The 21813-nt window shown below is 39.9% G+C and overlaps 2 protein-coding genes across 3 annotated transcripts in view; both read left to right on the top strand.

Annotated features, from left to right (window-relative positions):
* Positions 1–21813, top strand: part of LOC100118106 (RNA-binding protein asd-2) — a 75824-nt gene that overhangs the window by 27818 nt on the left and 26193 nt on the right. The gene's annotated exons all lie outside the window — the stretch shown is intronic.
* On the top strand, positions 14567–16547 carry LOC100118143 (S-phase kinase-associated protein 1). Its single transcript, XM_001602138.4, has 3 exons — positions 14567–14837; positions 14991–15269; positions 15778–16547. Exons 2-3 carry the CDS (start codon positions 14991–14993, stop codon positions 16066–16068), a joined length of 570 nt encoding a protein of 189 aa, XP_001602188.2. The 5' UTR covers positions 14567–14837; the 3' UTR covers positions 16069–16547.

Here is a 21813-nt window from a genome sequence, read left to right as displayed (position 1 = left end):
TTCTTCATTTTAACATAAATAAAATATGCACAGTTCTATCTTATTATTCTTCAACTGTTCATACTATGTGTGAATTTAATTTTCTACCTATTTTATAATAAATATTCTACTTTAAAAATTTTAAGTTTGCTTTGCACAGCCTCGTATTCTGCGACGCAGCACAAACAAAGTTCAAGGTGCCAGATTGTCGCACGCGATTTCCTCAGACGCTTGGGTTTTTCCCGGCTGCGCACAAATTTTACGATAGGGCCACTGCCCGCCATAAACCGATCCTAATCGCTATACCTGCACTCGCTCTTAATTGCTATTTCTTCGGACTGCCTAATTGCTCTGTCCGGACGCTCGCCTGCTCTTAAGTCCTACGGAAAATATATTTTTTTTGTGTAACGCAGCTGCGTCATTTTATTCAAATTTTTATTTTTTTCTTAGTCAACATATGACGTAACAATATTACATACTCAGCACTCTCACCAAATAACACACCAAGTGCAGAGGGCGATACGCAGCCCTTTCGCGAAATCCCGCGTACGTAATCTGTAAAACATCACAATGCACACTCGGCGCATATTCGCACTCTCTCGGCGAAATATCAAAGTTTCGCGCTTCTAATGAGAGCCGCAGCTTGGAATTACATACAGTCACTCGCAAAGTGCACATTTGCACGCACGGCTAAAGATATGCGCGCGTTATAAACGCCTGCCCGCCTCTGCGCATATAGTTCACTTGATGGCGCATGCGCGGGGGGTACTTACAGCTGTACGCACAGACGAAACTTGCTGCCCGCGAGACTCGGCTGCCGCGCGCGCGGTTACTTATATATTAAAACGCGAAAAGAGAGTGGAACTTGCGGAGCCAAGAGTCTTATACACTGTAAAAAATGATTTTTTAAAATCACTAAAATGTAGTAAAATTACATGAGGTTCCAGCCCTTTGTATAGCAATTTTACTACGATCAGCTACGTAAAATTACAAAAATCTAGCAATTTTACCGTCCTTGTTGTAAAATTGCTTCGCCCAGCGTAGGTTGGATTAGTTTACTACTCTTAGCGTAGTAATTTTACAGGGGTCAGATTCTCGCGTTCAGTGTGAAAATACTACCGCCGTTGTAAAATTACAGCGCGCAAAATAGTAAAATTACTACATACCGTTATGAATTTACTTATACCGTTTGTAAATTTACTGTGCTGGGCGTAGGACCATTTGGTTTACTACTGGGTTAGTAATATTACGAAAAAAATTTTCACAGTGTACTATTCGCGGAGCGAACTGCATGTATGAGTAGTGTATATACACTCCTTCGATATGAAAACGAGGTTAAAATCAGTTTCGCTTCGGGATTTGCTGGTGGTTTCAACGGGTTCCTTGTATGAGAGGGACATAATCACATGAGACCTGCTGATTGACTCTCTTTGCGATGCCGAACTGTGTGAAGCTCTCGCGAGCTTCGAGAGTTTATTTCGTTGGTCCCCTGGTAGAAATGTTCAGCAGTTTATTAGCAGTCATACTGCCCAGTTCAGATTAAACTGGCCAGTGCGTTCAGCAGTGACTCGCCAGTCGCTGTGCCTATTTCGTCAGATTTTTTACACAGTCACTGGCCAAGGACTGGGGAATCAGACTTGAAAATAGAACTAATGACAATTGTGCGTTTCTTACTATTTTTAGCATTGGAAATTAATAAAAATGACTTATAATAAGAGCAAAATCAAATTTTTATTGATTTCGATTACTTGTTTCACAGTTTTATTTTTGCTCTTATTTGAAAACTATCATACCTAGAGCATTGAAAATTTTCAACTTAATTTATATTGGCATGTTGAAACAATATATTTAGTTGAATTCATTCTAGCTGATATGAATTCGTCTTTCATGTATAGACCCACCAGTATATTTTGCCGCCAAAGCCATAGGGTTCAAGATCAAAAGCCGAACCAAGATGGTTAAGTAAAAACTGACATGTCAGTCAGTTTTTAAATAATTTAACAAGTCAAAAGAACAGACATCCAACTTTAATATCATGAATTTAGCATGATAATGACAGATTTGGACATTCACAATAACTTTTTGCCTCTTTAACACGTACATTTGAAAAATTATCATAATTATTTGGGTAAACGGTAGATTTAAGTAGATTTTTAATTAAAAATAATTATCGTTATTAAATATGTTTTGCTTGTTCTTATTATACCTGTTTATTCGTATAATAGATTTGTATAAATTATTTTTGGCAGTTCTTAGCCAGTGACATGTATGTACTTCGTAGTGGCCAGTAGCACTGGCCAGTCACTAGTCTGCTCACCAGTTCCGCTGCTCAATTTTCTACCAGGGTCGGTGTATCATCAGTGTGTTTCTGGTTGTAGAGTATTTTTATCACTTGTCTATAATATGATTGTAATCTGATGAATCGTATTTTTGATTTAATTGTTTCAAATACAGTGCGTTTATTTATTGAGACATAGGGATTTATACTATTTATTTAAATTTTTATCAATGTTATGAACACTAAAATATTTATGTCAAATATAATACATATTTACTTGAATTTCATTTAATTTATTGTTTACTATCTGTTTCAGGTATGTACACATTATCATTGCGAGCATTATACAAGCGTAAGTAAGAATTGTACGAATTCTTCATGTAGATAAATTTTAAAATTGATTCTCTAGAAATTACCATGATTCATTCTATGTATTATACGAGATACTCGTTTTTAAGCAAAGACTTTTAAAATCTTATATTCAGTTAATTTTATTATGAAAGAGTGAGTGTATGATCGAGATGAGTCTTTCAAAAAGATGCCACCGCAATAACCACTCCCGCACATATAAAATGAGCGCTTACATTATCTCGCCTGTACTTACAAACTCAATATGATCCTTGATTTTATGTCAGGTTTAGATCAATAAACCATAGAATTAACACGTGTAGAGGTAAAAGGAATTTAATTTTTCTGGTTCAGAGAATATTTGAAAAATGTTGTCACGTCAAAAGCACGCGAACTATAGACGTCGTTTTATGTAGGTATTTGTTTGAACGAGTGCTATGCGTGAAAGCTTTTGAGCACAATAATTAAAACAACGACTATATTATGCGTAAGTATCAAGCGCGTGCTCGTAATGTATTTAATTAAATTTCACGAAATTAAATCAATATACTTTCAGCGAATCTCTTCAGGGAAAACGGCTCCTTTGACGATACGATGCTTTTAAGCGTGACCGCTATAAGCGTCGACATGCGAGCCTTACAATTTTGCACCTTCAGACTTTCTTTGGGGAATTCATAATTTAACGCTTACTCAAATACCTCCTTTGATTGCCGCAAGCTCTAACCGCTCACATTTCACCGGGAGTGTATTTGGAGCATGAAAACCGGATTGCTCGCGCAAATTTGTTAAATCGCAAAGTTCACGCACAGAAATAAGAGCAATTGTAAATAAGCGCAAGAATCACGCCTTGAAAAGCTTTCTGTATGCATAGCGAAATAGATACGCGTGAACCAGCTGAGTACTGCAATGCTCGAAGTAGCCTTGATTGTTCGTAACAATATTGCGACACTACAGCGTCGATCTTCGATCTAGTACAACACCGCCGACAAACCGCCGGGAACGACGAGCAAATATACATCAGCCACACAGGACGAGCTGCGTTGAAGGAGCGGTAAAGGTAAACTTTCTCGGACCAACTCCTGCGGACACAGCCTCATCGCGTGTAAACATTCAGTACACAATCTCCTCAAAAAGCTCGTCGCTGCGGCAAACTACGCGAGTCTCTCGGCGAAACTCGATTACGCGCGAAAAACTTGCTCTAATTGTTAACGACTCGCGCAGCGGATGTAACGGTCGAACTGCTGCAAACGCGTCTCGCATAATGCCGACAATGATGAGAGAGAGATAGAGAGGTGTTTTGCTTCCGGCTTCGCGAGCGGAGAGCTGGCCGACTAACGAAATAGGCAAACTACTCCGACACGGCTTCGGACAGAATCCTTTGAGAAGCTGTTGTTGCGCGCTCTCAGTATTGTTTCGTCCTGTGTGTATGTGTCGCAGAAGAGCCGGCGACACGAGGAGAAAAATGGACGAGACAAGACTCGCTATACTGTACTGCTATATGCTCGCAGTATGAGAATTAGTTGAAGGGACGGTGCGAGGGAATTATGCAGGGGCGCGGAATTAGTATTACACTGAGAAAAATTTGACAGTAAAAATGACTATCTCGGATAATAATTTGGTAGCAGATTCGAATGCTAGTAATTTTTACTATCTTTTATAGTAAAATTCACTATAAGAGATATTAATTTTTACTATCTCAGATAGTAAAAATTGTTACGGCTTTCAAAAACTTAATTTTTTAATTTTTACTACCTAAGATGGTAAAATGTACTATAAAATGTGGGAAAAATTATAATATTATCAGTCGGTAAGGTTTGAATTTAATTTTTTTTTCTGCGGTAATCAGTATTTTAGTTGACATTTTACGTTTATTTTATTATAATGAGTTTCTGTGTCTATTGATTTAACTTTATTATTTATTAATCGTCGTTAATTTTTATTAACTTTAGTTCGTACGTCAATTAATACATCAGCTGGATCTGAAATTTTGTACGTGACAGATCTGTTTAGGTAAATGGTCGCACTTACTCGACTCTCATGCCGGAGCTCCAGGTTCGATTCCCGTCACCATAAAAAAAAATGTAATCTCTTTCTTCCAAACATCATAATAATAATCAATAATAAATAATAAAGTAATAACAGCGCTAAGTACCTAAGAGCTGTAAAATATAGAACTATGTAAAATTGAAATTAAATTTTTAAAAATTCGATTTCATCAAAAATTACTATCTTTGGACAGTAAAATCTAATATCTTAAAAGTCTGTTACCAATTTATTATGAAAAGCAGTAAAAATTACTATCCCAAATAGTAATTTCTACTATCAAATTTTTCTCAGTGTATAAGTTCGGAAATGATAGTAATTTGGTCGTTGTATATAGTTGACGTGTTAGCCTCTTTTGTTTATAGCTCGCACCAGTATTTATTGTGATCTTTACTGCTGAAAAACTTTTTTTGTATAGTTAGTCGATGGATTCAGTGGAAAATCATCGAACAAATTGGTATATCCGGTGTGGATCTGTACGAAATGAGTTTTGCGTGTCTATATTTACCATTCGCAAATGACATGCCCTGATTCGAAAAATAGGATATTTTTTAAATTGGATTTTCTGAACGCCGTCATATTGTATCTTGCAACGTGTATAAACAACTGTGTGTAGAAAATAACACTACCTGAAGTGAGAAGACTATACTCAAGAATATTTTTAGAACTAAATCAATGCTAAATAAGGAATTCGACAACTGCTTTCTTCTACTAAGCAAAGAACACAACTCGCACTTTTACAATTTATATAAAAAAAACATAGCTTTTCACACAAACGAAATTCATTTACACAAAACCGCCGCGCTCGCATTCATCAGCATATAAACAAACGAAATCCCCACTGTAGTGCCAATAACTTTCTCGGCTACACATTCATACCTACTATTCCATCTCACCTTCGCAACTCGCTCGGCAACACACGTACGCACCCACGTACATACAGAATCGCAAGCTCTTGGCGACCCAACTTTTTCCGCAGCTGCAGTATAGCTCTCGGTTGCGCAAAGGTTCTCTCCCTCGGCGCGGCACTGCTCACATTTTTTTCCGGCGGCGCCGTCCCCCTGAGGCTCGTCGATGATGCGGAGCATATATAGCGCTCTCGCGGCAGATTCGGCCCGGCGCGCGTCGAATGAATTCTAAAAGCGGCGGAAATTCTCCGACGCGGCGCGAGCGCGGCCCACCCTCTCTCTTTCTCTCTCCCGAAAGAAACAAAGTACACACGTATACTCTGTACAGCGCCGCTTGATTTCAAAAACTCCCCGCGGGCTTCTCTCTCCCTCTCGTTCGCCGCCCGAGGAGAGAGAGAACTGCTCTTTTTTCGCCTTCTCTCGCCTTTTTCCAGCTTTTCCTCTCGTCGCGCTTTATTTTCTCTCTTTATTTTTATCCGTGAAAGAACGCACGCCGCGGCTTTAAGAAAAAGGCCCTACGTTGCTCTCTCTTCACTGTGTTTAAGTTTGCGACTTTCTTAATGGATTTTTTTGCCCGTGTAAAACTAATTAAGCTTCGGCAGGAGCATAGGTCCGAGTTCGGCCGAAGGAGTTTCCGCAGTGTGTGTGTGTGTGTGTGTGTGTGTGTAAAGCTCGGTGTAAAGATGAGACGCGCGCTCGTTAATTTTGGTTAGTCTTCGTGATACGCAAAAAGGATAGGGTAGCCAGAGAGTTTCGAGAGTTCACGCTGCAGCTGAGAATGATGATTAAAAATATTCTTTTAAGGAGCCAGCTGTGTTTGCAAACTTTCCAGTTACTTTTACGTGTGGTCGGAGTTTTTGCGTGTTTGTAATACGGAATCGGCGCTTTTTTTTATATTCCTGAAAGTGGGTTAAGGGAATTCGGACGGTTTGCAAATTGAAATTTTCATATAATAGTTCAAAAGTCGTCAGCTCGTCGATTTCCGAGTCAGCAGCGGAAGCTGTGAAAATAAACCAGATTGGTGAGTGGTACATACATATGCATATTCATGCAGCAGCGTCATCTAAAAACACAACGAGAAGCTATCAAAACTTTTAAAAAACCATCGTAGGCTGGATTCAATATAATGCATTCGACCGCGCGTCATAGAAATAAATCTTCGATCTACGATTCGCAGAGAATTAATTTTTCCCACACACGAGCTGAAATACAAAAAAAAGTATCTGTCAAACGCGAGAAATACACTCAACGCTCCATTCATCACGTGACAAAAGCACTGACACACGTTTTACTGCAGTTCATTCAGCGAATACTATTATTCCGCGCGAGCTGCATCTACTCTTCTACTCTCTGGGCGAGCATTTTTCCCTCTGCAGTCTGCACATCTGTCAAAATGAAAACTAATGACGAAACTCCTGTCGTAAAACGATTAAAACTTTCTGTCGTGCGCGCTATAATAACGCGGAGAGGGAACGACAAAAAAACACCACTTTCTCAAAGGCTCAACGCTACCGCCGCTGCTCGCGGGTAACGAGTTTCAGAGAATAGTTGCAGTCGGAGCTCGAGTCCTGCAAAAAAGGACCTTATGCAGAGGGAAAAAATCGCGAGCAAGAGATGCACGTTGCGTAAACGGGCGTAAAATGCGAATATGAAGAGAAGTTAAAAGTGGCCATTGGAATGTATGCGTGTAGTTATAATTTTTAAATCGCCTGAGATCACATTACGCTATAGCTATACTTATGATTTTTCGAGTAGAAAATGAACCTTTTAATCGCTGCAAATGAACGAACGAACGAGAAAATTTGAACGAAACAATAACCGCAATAGTGTCCAAGAAAACGATTATCATTCGCAATCATGAAAGGCTGAACCTCTCTCTCTTGTCTCTCCACAACAAATTTCAATTCTCCTCAAGCTCTCGGCTGTCATTTACATAAGAGAAATCGAAGTGGCCAACCCAATTGTGCCAGCGATCAAGCCGTTCGGCCATCCGCGCGTCTATTAAAAGGGCACGTCGGATCTTAATTGTTTTCCCTGTGTGCCGCTCTCGGGACAGTTAAATGGCATTCATATCGGCTTTGAGTCGTCGCTTTCGAAGCTGCCGCGCGATAAGGCCGAGCCGTGGACAATTTCAAAGGCATCGAGTCGCCGCGCGTGCGGCAGTCCTTCGGGAGATCTGAATACGCGGCCATCGTCGGGGGGAAAATTGAAAACAGGACACGCACGCGTCCTTTGGCCTCTGGGCGTCCCTGTGGACGAATTTGGATTTCAATCTTGCCGAATTGCCCATGTGACAGGCTATACCTGTCGGAGAATCGTCGATGAAATTTGAATTTTTCCTCGACGACACGATGATATTCTCTTTTTTTGGATGATCGTTGTTGCGGGAAGATGACAGCTCTTTCAGAGGGCGGAAGGACTTGGCGTTTTGTGCGGACGATGATTGATGGTGCTGTGATATGGATCTCGGATACGGCTTATCTCCGGGTATAGGGTGTCACGGAAAGTTACGTGTGTTATCCGGCTCTAAGAAAGACACGGTGCCATTCTATATTCGTTCTCTGATTGGCTGTTCGCAGGTCCGGATATATCGAAGCAAAAATTTTTTGGACTGGTCCAGTTGTCCTTCTTCCATCGAAGCGAAAATAGGTGGCACATGGACGCTTTTTTATTTCCCTAGTGGTTATCTGAGAGCCCAGTGCATATGTATCGGTTTGTCGCCTATGCCAATAAATTGGACGGATTAGATTTGGAGTGGAAGAGAGAAAAGGATGTACATATTAAGTTTAATTTTTTTTTGCGTTATGAAATGGCACTTTATCATTAGTAGTATAATAAATAATAATAATTTGAAGATACGCTGCACAGTTTCCGGTGCATATTGCTAATTGAAATATAATTTTTATGTAACACGCGAACGATTTTCGCGTTTTTCGTACCTATTTATAGGGACTAAAGTGACTCTTTTTTGACCGGCGGGCAAAAAAAGTTATTTTAGCAGGCCATAAAAACCTTTATTGCCCGCATATTCAAACAGCGGGCAATAATGGCCTTTATTGCCCACTAAAAAGTCTTTATTGCCCGCAAAATTTTTTTTTTGTAATTTAAAAAAAAAAGTTGATTTTGATAAATTTGCATTATTTATTATTAAATAAAAAATGTACAAACTGTTATGTTCTTGAACAATATATAATTTATAACTAAATATAAATTAACATTGTCGAAATTTCTTATTTTTTTATTAAAACCCTTTACATAATACTTTATTTCATTTTTTCCAATTTTCTCATTATAAATTCGGTACTGTTAAAATCAATTATTTATTTACAAAAAAAAAAAAACAAAAATGAATTTGACTTTTATATAATGTTTGAACAAGACAAGAGCACGATTGCCGTGTCAAAAAATAGTCACATCAGTCCCTCTTAACACGTACGAAAAACGCGAAAATACGTCCGCGCGTTACATAAAATATGGTGTGCACCAAGGGCTAAGTGGGCTTTTTGGCCTCGTGGATTTTGCAGTACTCATCTGTGGCTCGTACGGCAAAATCCACACTCGGCCTAAAAAAGCCCACTTTACGCCCTTGGTACACAATATACTATTAAAAGCGTATGAGGAACGCAAAAATTTAATAAACTGCAAGGAAATTTTAGTCAATTTTCGCTCGAACCTCCAGTTTTGATCGTATAGCATAGCACAAAATACAATGAGTATACAGAGAAAGGCCATGCAATTCCAAACGCAACTGCGGAATCGAGTATAAAACCTTTAAAAAACTCGAATTCCACGATAGCACTTCGGTATTCATCGCGCGCACTGCAGAACGCTCTCTCTCAGCGCTCTCTTTCTCTTCACGGTAGAAAAGCCCCAGGTAAGGGCTTATCAGCCAGCCACTCTTGCCTCCCCCCGTTCAAAAAATATCTCCAGCCGTACGTATACACCCAGCCGTCGCCGCTGATTCCTTATCCTTCGCTCTCGCTGAAAAAGGCTGACTGAAGAAATTCCAGAGAGAGAGAGGGAGATAGGCAGCAGTCGTCGTCATTTTTCTCGGCGTATAATATAATGTCACAACGCTCAGCTCTCTCGCCGAAGGCGTAAGATATTATTGCTAACGCGGTCTCTCGGTCTTTTTCCGCGTTTCCACTCCGGCCGGTGTATATGGCGCGTCTATTTTCACGCCTCGCTATATACGCATTTAGCTCGTACCCTACTATACACTTGACTCGGCATAATTAATCGTCACGCGGCCACACGTATTTGCACACTTCGGCCCGAGGCGACTTCCTACACTCGTCGTCGTCCCTTTTTTCCGGAGAGAATCGTAGGGTTCTAGTGCGCGATGCGGAGGGGCCGGGCCGAAATTAAATTTACGCCTCGGATGATGATGCAATAAGCTGTCCGCTATCACGATTAACGAGCTGGTAATCGTGAGAGGGAGAGCTATATAAAGGGGCCTTTGCTTCTGTATATGTGTGCGAATATCATCTTTTTGCGCCGATTTTGGAAGTCGAGAGATTTCGAGAACGTATATGGGTCGCGTCTGACAATCGCGGAATTTATCGCGTCGAAGTACTATACGGGATTTGCATTATCCGGAAATATAATTTTTACGACTGGAGGGACATCATGTATAATAAAGATTATAATTCCTGCTTTATTTCGATTCGAAGTGAATAAATTAGGCCGACGCGGATTAATTTTGTATGTATGATAGTAATGCGCGTTCTCTCGGCGATGCTAATTAATTATGCATGAAAATTGGCCGGATATTGTTCGAATTTCCCTTTGATATTGCATAATACTCTTTGCGCATCATGCTCCACAAACGTAAGTAATATTGCGCGCGTGACGTTCAAATTTGTATTCATCATTTTATTTTTCTATTTGTACGAAATACACATAGAGAGAATAGAAAGGCCTTACACGCGAAAAACACTCGAATCGTTCTTATTTTCCCCGTAACCCTTGATTTCCGGTCAGCTGAACAATCCTACCCCGGCCATTCGAAAGATTGGCAAATCGCGTTACTTATAAACTTCGAGTTCTTCTCTCCCTCTCGACTCTCTTTGCTCTCGGCGCGTCGGGTCACCCGCCGGCGCACATACGAGGTGCAAGTGTCCGTAAATTAGGTGGATGCCCCTCTCTCAAAATTTCGCTTGGGGACTTCATTTCCGGCCTCTCCTTCTCGTTTTTCAAAAATCCCAGAGACTTTTATCCATCCTTGGCGAAAGAAGCCTTTTATTTTTCTTTCGATTCTTATAGTTATGCGCGTTGTCGATCGTGGAAAAAAAATTATTATTTCTCGCTGAGCAAAGATGATATCGACGCTCGCCAGTCGTAAATTTCGAAATTTTCCACAGTCAACAGGAAGAATAAATATGAATTCAGCGGAGAAAATCGCAGGTACGCACAACAGACGGAAGAAAAAGCAACTATCTCGTCGGCATAAAAGAAAAAAAAGCACGACGCAGTATAGACCCGAAACTGAAAAATTGCCAGTATATCATGCATGCGCCCGTATCGTAAAACCTAGAAGGCAAAAACATATAAACGTCCGCGCGCGCTTCAGCTCGGCCGTTTGGCTTTCCATCGAGGCATGAAATTCAAAGCAAACTCCATTTCACGATTCGCGAATTCCACATCGGCCCATACACCTGTGTAAACAGCATCAGCATCTCCGCTCATAACTTTCTTGCCGCGACGTCTCGCGATGAAAGAGTTGAAAGTAAAGGGCTGCTGCACATCCACGTACATGTATATGCATACATGCATAAGAATGTACGCGGGAGAGAGAGAGAGAGAGAGAGAGAGAGAGAGAGAGAGAGACACCTGGAACCGACAAATTTTCCTGCAGAGCTTCAGCGTTGCATTAGCATCGCTGCTACGCAACTGCCAAGGATACGTATGTACTTCTGGGGCTGCAGGGCCGAATTCGCCTCGCGGCATCAGCTGAGTGAATCTCATTAGTCGTCGTCGGGTCAACTGCGTTACGTTTGCGGTCAGGCGAAAGTTATACTGCCGACGACGAGGGCGAAACTTCTAACGCATGTGCGAGCGCGCGAGGCTTCGCGACCTTTTCCCTTGACTGCCACGTCTCGAATACTTTGGCCGCGCTGCTGATGTCCTTCAGGCTTTTATTGTTTCCTCGTTGAGGAAACGACGTCGTTTTGTTCTTTCGTTCAGAACGTTTACGTTTTATACTGTCGCGAAGAGCAGCAGAGAGATGTAATGAAAGTAATTAAATGTTTGGATTTCACTTGAAATAGATTGGTGTAATTTAATGATGTACTTCGAGCTGAAGTTTTTTATTGCTGACATTTACGAGTAGGGTCGCGGATTTTTTGATTCTTGAAAAATATTAATTTACACGCGAGAAAAAATTACTTTATTCATACGTTATACCTATACTATTGGCTCACATGTTGAACGACGTTAATAAAGGACGCTCCGTTATATTTAGTTAACAACGATATCACCTGTGAAGCTATGCATAAATCAGATGAAAACGATATTCTCACCACACCTATAGATTATGTCCTACGAGATCAGCAGATTTTTCAATATATTCTCGACTCGTATCGAATATGAAACTATATCGCAGCTATGAAGATAAAATCATCTTATTTCACCGAAACTTCGCATACCTTTATAAACACGAACGCATAACTGTGCTCCGTTCTCCCGCACGAGCTCGACGCGACAGGATTCATCGCCGAACCTCAAAACGCAGCGCTATAACGTACACTCGAAGCGTACCTGACGCTCGCAGGGGAAAACTCTCAAAGATCCGTACGCTCGTGCGATATTTCATCCCGCTGCTGCACCTTCGATCTCATCCGCGGGGATTTTCCGAACTATGTATATATAGTATACTTACTCGAGGCGCAAAAAGATTCAATAAACGACACGGCATCGAAGTTTCGTTGAGAAGGCGCGACGCCCGGAAGCGTTTAAACTTTCAGAACTTACGTTTCTTTGTCTATTTTGCTGCCTTCGAAAGGCTGAATTGGTAATTAAAGACGGAGTTTTGGTTTCCGCCAGACTGCCTGTTTATGCGGGGCAACGAGTTTGGAGTAAGGGAATTCGGTATGGGTGTTTTATTAGAAAAAAGGTGGAGTTGATGGAGCTCGCATCGATCGGGTACGAATAATCAAAGTTTTTAATCAATTAAATACAGAAAGAAATCGACTAAATTTCAAATTCATTCTGTTTCTTATCAAGGATTAGGGAAAAAGTATCTACGAAATATAAATACTTATTACACTTATATATTATAAATTACAGGAGAATAAATCGTCGGTCCCTGCGAAGAGTAGTACGGTTCAGATTTGCTACGAAGACTAGTACGGTTCAGATTTGCCGCGAAGACTAGTACATTTCAGATCTTTCCCACATGAAAAAATCTAATTATTTTAGAGATAAACAAATAGTTATTTTGGTTAAAATTAATAAAATTGCAAAAAATTTTTTGAAAAATTAGGAAATTAAAAAAATTTTTATTGAAAACTTTAATGAGAAGAAAAAAATTAATATTTATAATTAAATAATCATAAATATTAAATCAATATTTATTATTCATATATTAGTCTTCAAAAATGTATGTGTATATATATATATATATATATATATATATATATAGACATATGAACCTATTTAAAATTAACAGTACTCCTACAATGTGCTTACATTTATTACTGTTTCAAAATATTTGTCAGTTTGTGGATTTTGCTTCATTCCACAATGTCCACAAAATAATATGTGATTAGAATTAACAATTCTGCTTCCGTTTTCAAAAGATCTCGTTAATATAGGACATTAATTAAAAAATGTCTACTATATAAACCATTACGCTACATAATATTTTAGTTCTCAACTTCTATTTCTTTAAACTAGTGAAATCATGTTCAAACCTGCCTCCAATAATCACGTGATGAGGTATAACTTTCAGAGCCGATGACAGCACCCTGTTGTGGCACCTTAATTTGCGAATATTCCCGTGAATATTTTTACGTTTTCGAAATTGTCTGGTAATTCAAAATAAAATAATAAACGAGACTCGATATTTATTAAGTTTTTAATTAAAATAACGGCCGACTCGACGTATTTGATATCTTGCTTAAATAAAAAAATCGGTATATTTTCTTTGGCGAATAAAATTTTTCAAGCTTTGAATAAAGACTTCAATTTCGAGTTGCAAAAGAAATATCTCACCGTTCTCAGAAAAGAACGCCTCTCGGAAAACTAAAACGTCAATTGTAAAACAGCAGATACACGCAACAATAGCCAAAGGAAGATAAGAGTTATAGGATTGGTCGAAAGCGCTACGACAAAACTATCCCTCTATCCGGAGGCCTGATTTTTTCTTCCTTTTTCCTTTCCTTTGATTTTGTTTCTGCTAAAAATTTACGATATTCCTATTTCATATTGAACTTTATATCGAAGCTTCAGTCCTTCATTTTAAGTTAAGGGAGGTTTGACATTTAGTTTTCGAGTTCTAACGGTTAAAAAAATTGCACTTTATGGTTTATAATAAAAGAACGACAAACTATAATATAAATTCTCCGTGGTGAAAAGATAGCTCATTTTATTCTCTATCACGTATATTTTAAGCAATTAACTTTTATCAATTTTGTTTAATAACTTTATTAGAAACAACTGAAATCGCTAAACTAAAAAATCCATGGAGTATAAAGGCTGAGATACAGACGTATACGAACACACACAGACAGCTATGAGCAAACAATCAAGCAAATAATAATGCACTGTCAAATTAGCTATTACAAGTAAGCGTTTATTATAAATTACATTTGCGCGTCATGATGGTGCACACGATCACCTAAACACTGCAGTGCCCATGTACGTGCCGTATCAGCTGTAAACGCGCATGGCGCAAATTCTGAGGGCTTCGCTTCTGTACTATCTCTTTCCCCTCAAAACGATGCGCGAGCATATTATACGCCCGGCTGCGCAGACTGGCGCTTGAGTTATCTGCCGTCTGAATTGTCAGTAAACTGAGCAGCTAGGCGTATAGGTACGCGTATCATCGACCTGACAACTATAGTGTCAATAAGGCTCCAATCCTATACCTTTTCCAAATTCCATTCGTTGGACGCTCGCAAGGCCCTGTGTGGAGACCACGGGGATGGTTAGATGGCCCAGGTATATAAAGGCCCCGAATAGCCTCGAATAATCATTCTGGACTCCGCTCTGAAACTAGAACATTCAACATTTCTTGCTCACTAGTTTGACATAGTCGCATCTCTTCGACTACTGGCAAGGTACGTGGTGTTTAATATTTACATTAGATATATTTTGCTGCTTCGTCAAGATTTCTTGTGATTCGAGATGACTTTCTAGTTGTTTCCATTTATTTTAATAATAGCTATAGTTAGTGCCCGAGATTTATAGGTTATTCTTACGTGCTTTTACAGATGAGTTTCATTAAGGTTATAACCACCGATGGAGTATTCAAAATCGACGTTGATATAGCTACGCGCTTTAAGACAATCAAAACTTTGCTAGACGACCTGGGCATAGATCCAAAAGAAGTAGACGAAGAAATCCCACTTCCGTACATTAGCTCGGAAATTTTAAGTAGAATCGTCGAATGGGCGAGTTATCACAGGGACGATCCTGTCGAAGAGGAGGAAGAGGATATCTACCATCAAAAGAGATACGACCTAAGCGATTGGGATAGAACGTTTCTAGAGGTATGTCCCTACTGAAAAATTTCAGGTGAGATCTCAGGTGATTCTGCCCTACCGATTGCTTAAATATCTTAAATAACTATTTTTCAGTTTATTATAGTTAAAAGTTACCTTTTATGTAGTAAAGACTCTTAAATAAGTTCAAAAAACAATGTTTCAAGTTGATTAAGGCAGGTTTCGATTTTTAAAATTTTAACCTATGTTCTCACCTGAGTTTCTCACCAGAGATCCTCATGTGATTAAAAAAAATTTTAAACATTGCTTCAAATGCTTAAAAACTTGTATTTTTAAACTTACTTGGGGAGTTTTACTACTTAGAAGGTAACTATTAATTATAACAAACTGAATTATAATTATTTAAGAAATTTTGGCAATCCGTTGGACAGAATCTCAGGTGAGATTTTGGTCACCTGAGATTTGTCAGTAGGGGTATTTTCACGCAGCTTATTCAATCCTATTTTGTACTCGTATGTTTGGTGATTAATTATGCCCGTCCTTCTTTTACTTTCAGACAGAAAGAGAAGCCAAAAGACTGATTCCTTTAATAATAGCTGTTAACTTCCTAGATATTGATTCTCTGATGGGTGCATCCTGCCAATACGTGTGGGGCCTAATTTCAAATAAAAAGGCTTATGAGGTTCGGAAACTTTTAAAACTTGATCCGATAGAAAAACGAGAGAAATCCACCCAGAATACCGAGGCCTCACCCGTGGAGAGTAATGAGAGTAATGAGGAGAATATAGGAAACTCGAACGAAAACGCAATCGATTTATCTACCAGTAATCGTCCGGTATCATCGTAGACAGCGAATTTGGCAGCGACTTTATGGCGACTTAGGAATACGGCGTACAGTGTACACTTGATGTGAGTTGATTCATTCCTTTGTGACCGTCACGAGACAGTACCAAAAACTGGTTCTACTGTTCTAATGGTCATGACACTTTTTGCGTGACGGGACAAGGAAAAGAATATACTCACGTACCATGTTCAATTTACCTACGCATTATCCTTCGCTTCTTCAACATCTTATTGCCGCCATAATTATGGAAATGAACAACGAGTTTTGCTGCTGCAGCTTCGTTTGGATATCAATACAGATAATTTTAGAGACTTTTTCTGTTTTTAGTCTATTATGACATTTTGACTGTTAGTATGGATATACTTTACGATAACGGTCGTGCTGTATAATATGCTCTTTTTAAATATGCTATCAATTTTGTAAATGACAATCTTGGAATAAATAGAAATCATTCTGCAATGTAATAAAATACAACGAAATTATTTTTTCTTTTAAATTTTTATTCAACACTTTTACGATGTTAATGAATATAAAAACATATTATGTTTTGTACTAAAGGCCTAATAAGAGGCTCACCGGCGGACTCAACTCATTTGACGCACGCTAGACTAGCACAACCCAAAATTCCCCGCAAAGACTAGCACAACTCGCGCATTTGCCGCGAAAACTAGCACAACTCAAACTTTAAACAACGAATTTCTATAAAAATTTCCCGATTTTTGCGAAATTTTTTACCTAATTCAAAATTGTTTTCACAAATACAATAATTTTTACAAGCATTTTTCTAAATTGTTCACTTTTTTAAGAAATTTTCGAACCTTTTTAAAACTTTGAGGTTTGTCTGTCTTTGTACAAGGTTTTCATGAACTTAACTAACCCAATAATCCGATAAAAACGTAAAATACTCACATTTTAAGTAATATAAGTCGCGAGTTATGCTAGTCTTCGCGCGAAATACGAAAGTTGTGCTACTCTTGGCGGCGGCATTTCTGAACTGTGCTACTTTTCGTACGGAGCGACGATGTATTCCGCGAATTATTATTCCGTGATGTATTCCGCGTGGTCGAAATCACACTCATAACTGTGCATCCGGTATGCAGTTCTCATCCTGTTGCGGTCGTAACACATTTCATCGAGCATGACCAAACGCCTTTACGCGTTTATACCTATAATGGTCGTCGACGTCCGCGTGAACTCTTAATCATCTCGGGCCATCACGTGCTTACGAGCCTCGATGCAAAACGTTACAGATAGGGCACGTGTGTAGGCCATTGTGACTTGCGATTCCGTATGGCTTGATAGGGAAAATGTGCTCGTTCCGGAGGTATACACTCGGTCGTGACTCACCGATAGTCGCGCGCGACCCATAACGATCTCTTCGAAATTTCCGACGCGTATGGCCGCGGTGCGAAATTTTGAGGGATATGTGCTTCGGCGAAGGAGCTTGCGATAAGCCTCAAGAGTTATGGAAAGTCGAATTGAGATTCGTTATGAGAACAGTGTTCTAGAAAAATCGAGAGAAAAATAACACAGTTAAGAATAACCAATACGAAGCATGGGCTGCCCAATTTTTCTCTGGTGTTACATGTACCATTTCGGGAAGAGAAATGTAGTAATTTTAGTACAGCAGCAAGAGAAGTATATATGTGATTTGATTACATTGATGTAAATATTTACGCTTATAGATAACACGCGCACTAATACTAACTGCCTTCGTGACAGTTACCAATTTCATAACAACAACGTCAACAATAGTCCAACGGCACTGGCGATATACATTATTCAAAGCGTTGTTTCCCTTTTCGATTAATTCCACGATAAAACCGCGGACGTTGCAATGCGCTGATAAAAAAAAACGTTAAAAAAGGGGCGAATAAGCGAGTCAAAGTGAATGCGCGCTGACCACACGCGGGTGTGATCCTAACATTCTCTCGCCCTGGGGACGGGCTCTTGTAAAATAATTATTCGTGCCGTTAATCATTGCGTGCGCAGCGATCGCCAATTGGCGGATATATTCGGGTCATGAAACGAACGAGTGAGCGAGCAAGAGTGAGAGAGAGAGAGAGAGAGATGCAGTAGCTTTACGAGGTTACGAAGCCCTGGTTGCATTTTCGCTCGCGCCTCGGGTTAATTACCTTCGTTGGAATGATTCCCGAGGGAGCGTATTTTCCATGATTCTCTCTTTCTCTCTCGACTTTTCTGTTGCGCGCTCTCTTCTGCTGTACGCTTTTTAATCGGTGTAGGTTCGGCTTTTTTTTTCTTTTTGTTATTCGTCGATGCCTGTTGTACTTTTATACGTGATAATTTTATTGCTGTTTCGGAGGTTTCCATATTTATTTATGGGCATTTCTTCCGAATTTATTGAACTCTTTTCAATATTTGTATGGAGTTGAACGATATAATAGCCTGCACTTTATTAACCTGAAAAACGGGACAGAAGTAGGCTTTTCATCTCTTCATAAATGTTATTCTCGAATTAGCGGATGAGTAAAATATAAAACGTCCAAAACGTGTTTGCAGATAATCAGAATATAATGCAATAAACAGCTCACTCTCGTGGAATCGCAGTATGAATGACTATCTTAGCTCCAACACTCAAATTAATTGCAGCACGAGAATACCCTGGGTAATGAATAAAATCGTACAACTATATACATACAGGCATACCCGAGAACACAGTAGCCGAAACTTTCGAATTGAATTCCGTTCTTCGCCTCGCTGCGCGCGCGCAATCTCAAAATCGTCCTAGCGCACGGAGTACATATCCGCACCTGCAAACCATCAATTAAAACTTCTAATGAAGAGAGCGTTCGTTAAAAAAAAACGCTCCTCATCAGTCCAGGCGAAATTCAATTGCACGCAACCACACCGCAAAACCACGTTCGTCAATTAAAAAACATTTCCTATCCTCCCCTCATTTCGTCTCTCGCGCACAGCAGGAGCAAAAAATAAGACACAACTGCCGCGCGACTCCCCCGCGGAGATTCAAAACGATTCGCGCGAATCACGCGCTCTCATTTAACTCCTCGCGTTTAAGCAGCGCGCGTATATTAAAACGAGAGTAGTGAAAAATAACTCGACCGCTGCAGTATAGGTGAGGACAGTGCGTTGATCCTGCGCGGATGTCCCGCAAAATGAACCTGCAGATACTCTGCGGTCCCCGGCGAGAGAATATCCCGAGGAAATCCTGAAAGCGGGATAGCGTCTTAACGCGAGAATCGTGTCTCCCTCCTCTGTATAGCAGGCCAAGCCCATTCCATTGGCCTATACGAAACACTCTCCCGCTGTATATATATAGTAGCTCCAGCTCTGTGTGCCGACGCGGTCGCCGCGGGCTGGAGCGAGCAAGTTTAGTTTCTCTCCCTCTGCGCGACAAGCGCGATGCACGTCCAATATATAAGTCCTGGATAATTTGTTAGAGGATTAGGCGGACCGGCCAGCTGAGCACCGCCTGGCCAAAATTTACACTTCCGCCTGTCCGCGATTCATACAGGTATACACACTGGCGCTCGCGCAGAAGTGGCTATGTGCGAGTATATACATATAGGAGCTGGTCCCGCCTCGGGAAAATCGTCGCTGGGCAATGTATGTATTGGCCTGGAAGACAGAGGGGACCTCCGGACTAATGCGGATCTCCGAGCACGCCTCGCATTTCGCGTCCCAGGTCTCGTCGGCTAAATTGCAATTTGTCGAGTTGGAAGAGTAATATTTGAGAGGCGCCGGGCGGACGGAGAGCAGGGACGTCGGATTAGCGCGCAAATATACTGGCTATACTGGCTTTGATGTTAGGTATATGATATGCGACGCACGAGGCTTCTGATTGACCCTGCGAGTTCCGATCTTCGCTTGCTTATTTTTCAAGATTACCTGATACTCTAGCGTTGCGTCGATATTGTGCTCGCGCGAGTTTAAAATTTAATATATTTATCGGAAGAAAGTAACATAGTGAACTTATGGAAATCTCTGGATATTTATGGATTGATTGGGCTACTTTGTGTTTAGAATATGAAAAATCAAATAGATTTCAAATGAATGAATTGAAACAGCCTAAAATATCCATGTACAGATAATATCCACTACGACTGCATACGTGTTTGATACTCTTTTATATATCGTATTTATAATGATCTAATGCGTATATTTTCATAAATGAAGTGGTTTCAGACTTTCAGAAATTTATGCTATATATTATGCTAACAATTTTTATAACAAACTTATTGAGGTTTTTAATCTAAACTCGATTTAGATGTATGCGTACGTATTATGCGCAGTACGCGCATAACAATGATCATTTTATTTTTAAAAGATCCAATACTAATTTTCCGCTGTCGATTCCGAAACGTCCCGAAATGCCGCGGGACAATCGTGACAAAAACGGAATACACCTCGGCTTTCGAAACAATCCAAAGTACTCTCCCCCAATGTATTATATAGACTATTATATTCCACACGCTCGGGCGAGAATTTCTTCGTTCCCCAGCGCTTTCTCTTCTCTGGAGGGTGATATCCCCCGCTTCGACTTTTCCTACATTTCCGTGTGGAGGTCGACAGCTAAAGAGAAGACACTTCTATATATATGCGGATACGTCGTATCTATATACATACACGTTTCGTGACCTATGATTGAGAAACGGGAACAACGCAGCCGCGTGATAAGAACGTAATCACGCGCAGGATTATCTGCGTCGAATCGCTGGATTCGATACAATGGCTCGGGATGGAAAATTACGCTTCACACCTGCGAAATTATTTTCTCTTAGCACGCAGGGGTATCGGGCGTCTTTATATTTTCCCATGATTTGGATACCCTTTGTATTTTATTTTCAAGCAGACGTCACTTGTTGAACTATCGACTGTGTTAGCTTATAAATATAGACAAGGTATTTACTCCGGATCGGCTATCCAGTTTAACTACAGTCGACGCGTACTTTCATTTTGACAGTAAACTTCATTTCGCCGGGGGTATGAAGAGGATCAAACGTTTTACATAAAACACGAATTTTCTGCCAAGCTCTGCTAATGGAATTTAAATAAGTCCTAAAATTAATTCAACAGGCTTATTTGCATTTGAAATTCACTCTGGTTTTTAAAATATAAATGAGAAAAGAAGACATGGTCGATTTTGCCAGCTGAATTTGTTTAAAGAGTTTCCAATTCAAATTTCAAATGTCCCAACTATACCATACATACATCATAATATCTTTATCGATTATGCGTTATTAACTTTTAAGGTATAGAATGTACATACATTTTGCTAACATAAACTTCTGTTTTATTTTCGTAAAATATTCACTTTTTACGAAGAAAAAAAGTGTAATTAATACCACTATTGGTAAAGTCAAGCTAAGAAACGATGATCTATACTCTTCACGCCGCAGGTCGTTTTCTTTTGTTTTTATACGCCATTGGACCACCATTTACATGAAAAACGGCGTTATACTATACGCACTCTCGCTCACGGTTCGACGCAACAAAGCGAGAAAAAATAATTACTCTTTGCTGAAGTGCAGGTGCTGCAGCAGCAGCACCGACGCGCACGTTTTATCAAAAAAATGAATGCGGAAAGGACGGCAAGACGAGGTTGCGACTGGCGCATGATTTCTCTGACTGGACCAAACGTGTGTTAAAATCGTTTAAAATCCCCTCGTTCGCGATACAAGACCCTATTTATGATTGACCTAGTTTGCTGATAATGATGTGTTTACTTGAAATAGCTGCGTAGACAACATATATTAGTATACTGCGCTG

Source organism: Nasonia vitripennis, chromosome 1 (assembly GCF_009193385.2).
Source record: "Nasonia vitripennis strain AsymCx chromosome 1, Nvit_psr_1.1, whole genome shotgun sequence".
NCBI classification, from domain to species: Eukaryota; Metazoa; Arthropoda; class Insecta; order Hymenoptera; family Pteromalidae; genus Nasonia; species Nasonia vitripennis.
The sequence above is the reverse complement of the archived record's forward strand: the minus strand, read 5'-3'. Positions and strand labels throughout refer to the sequence as shown.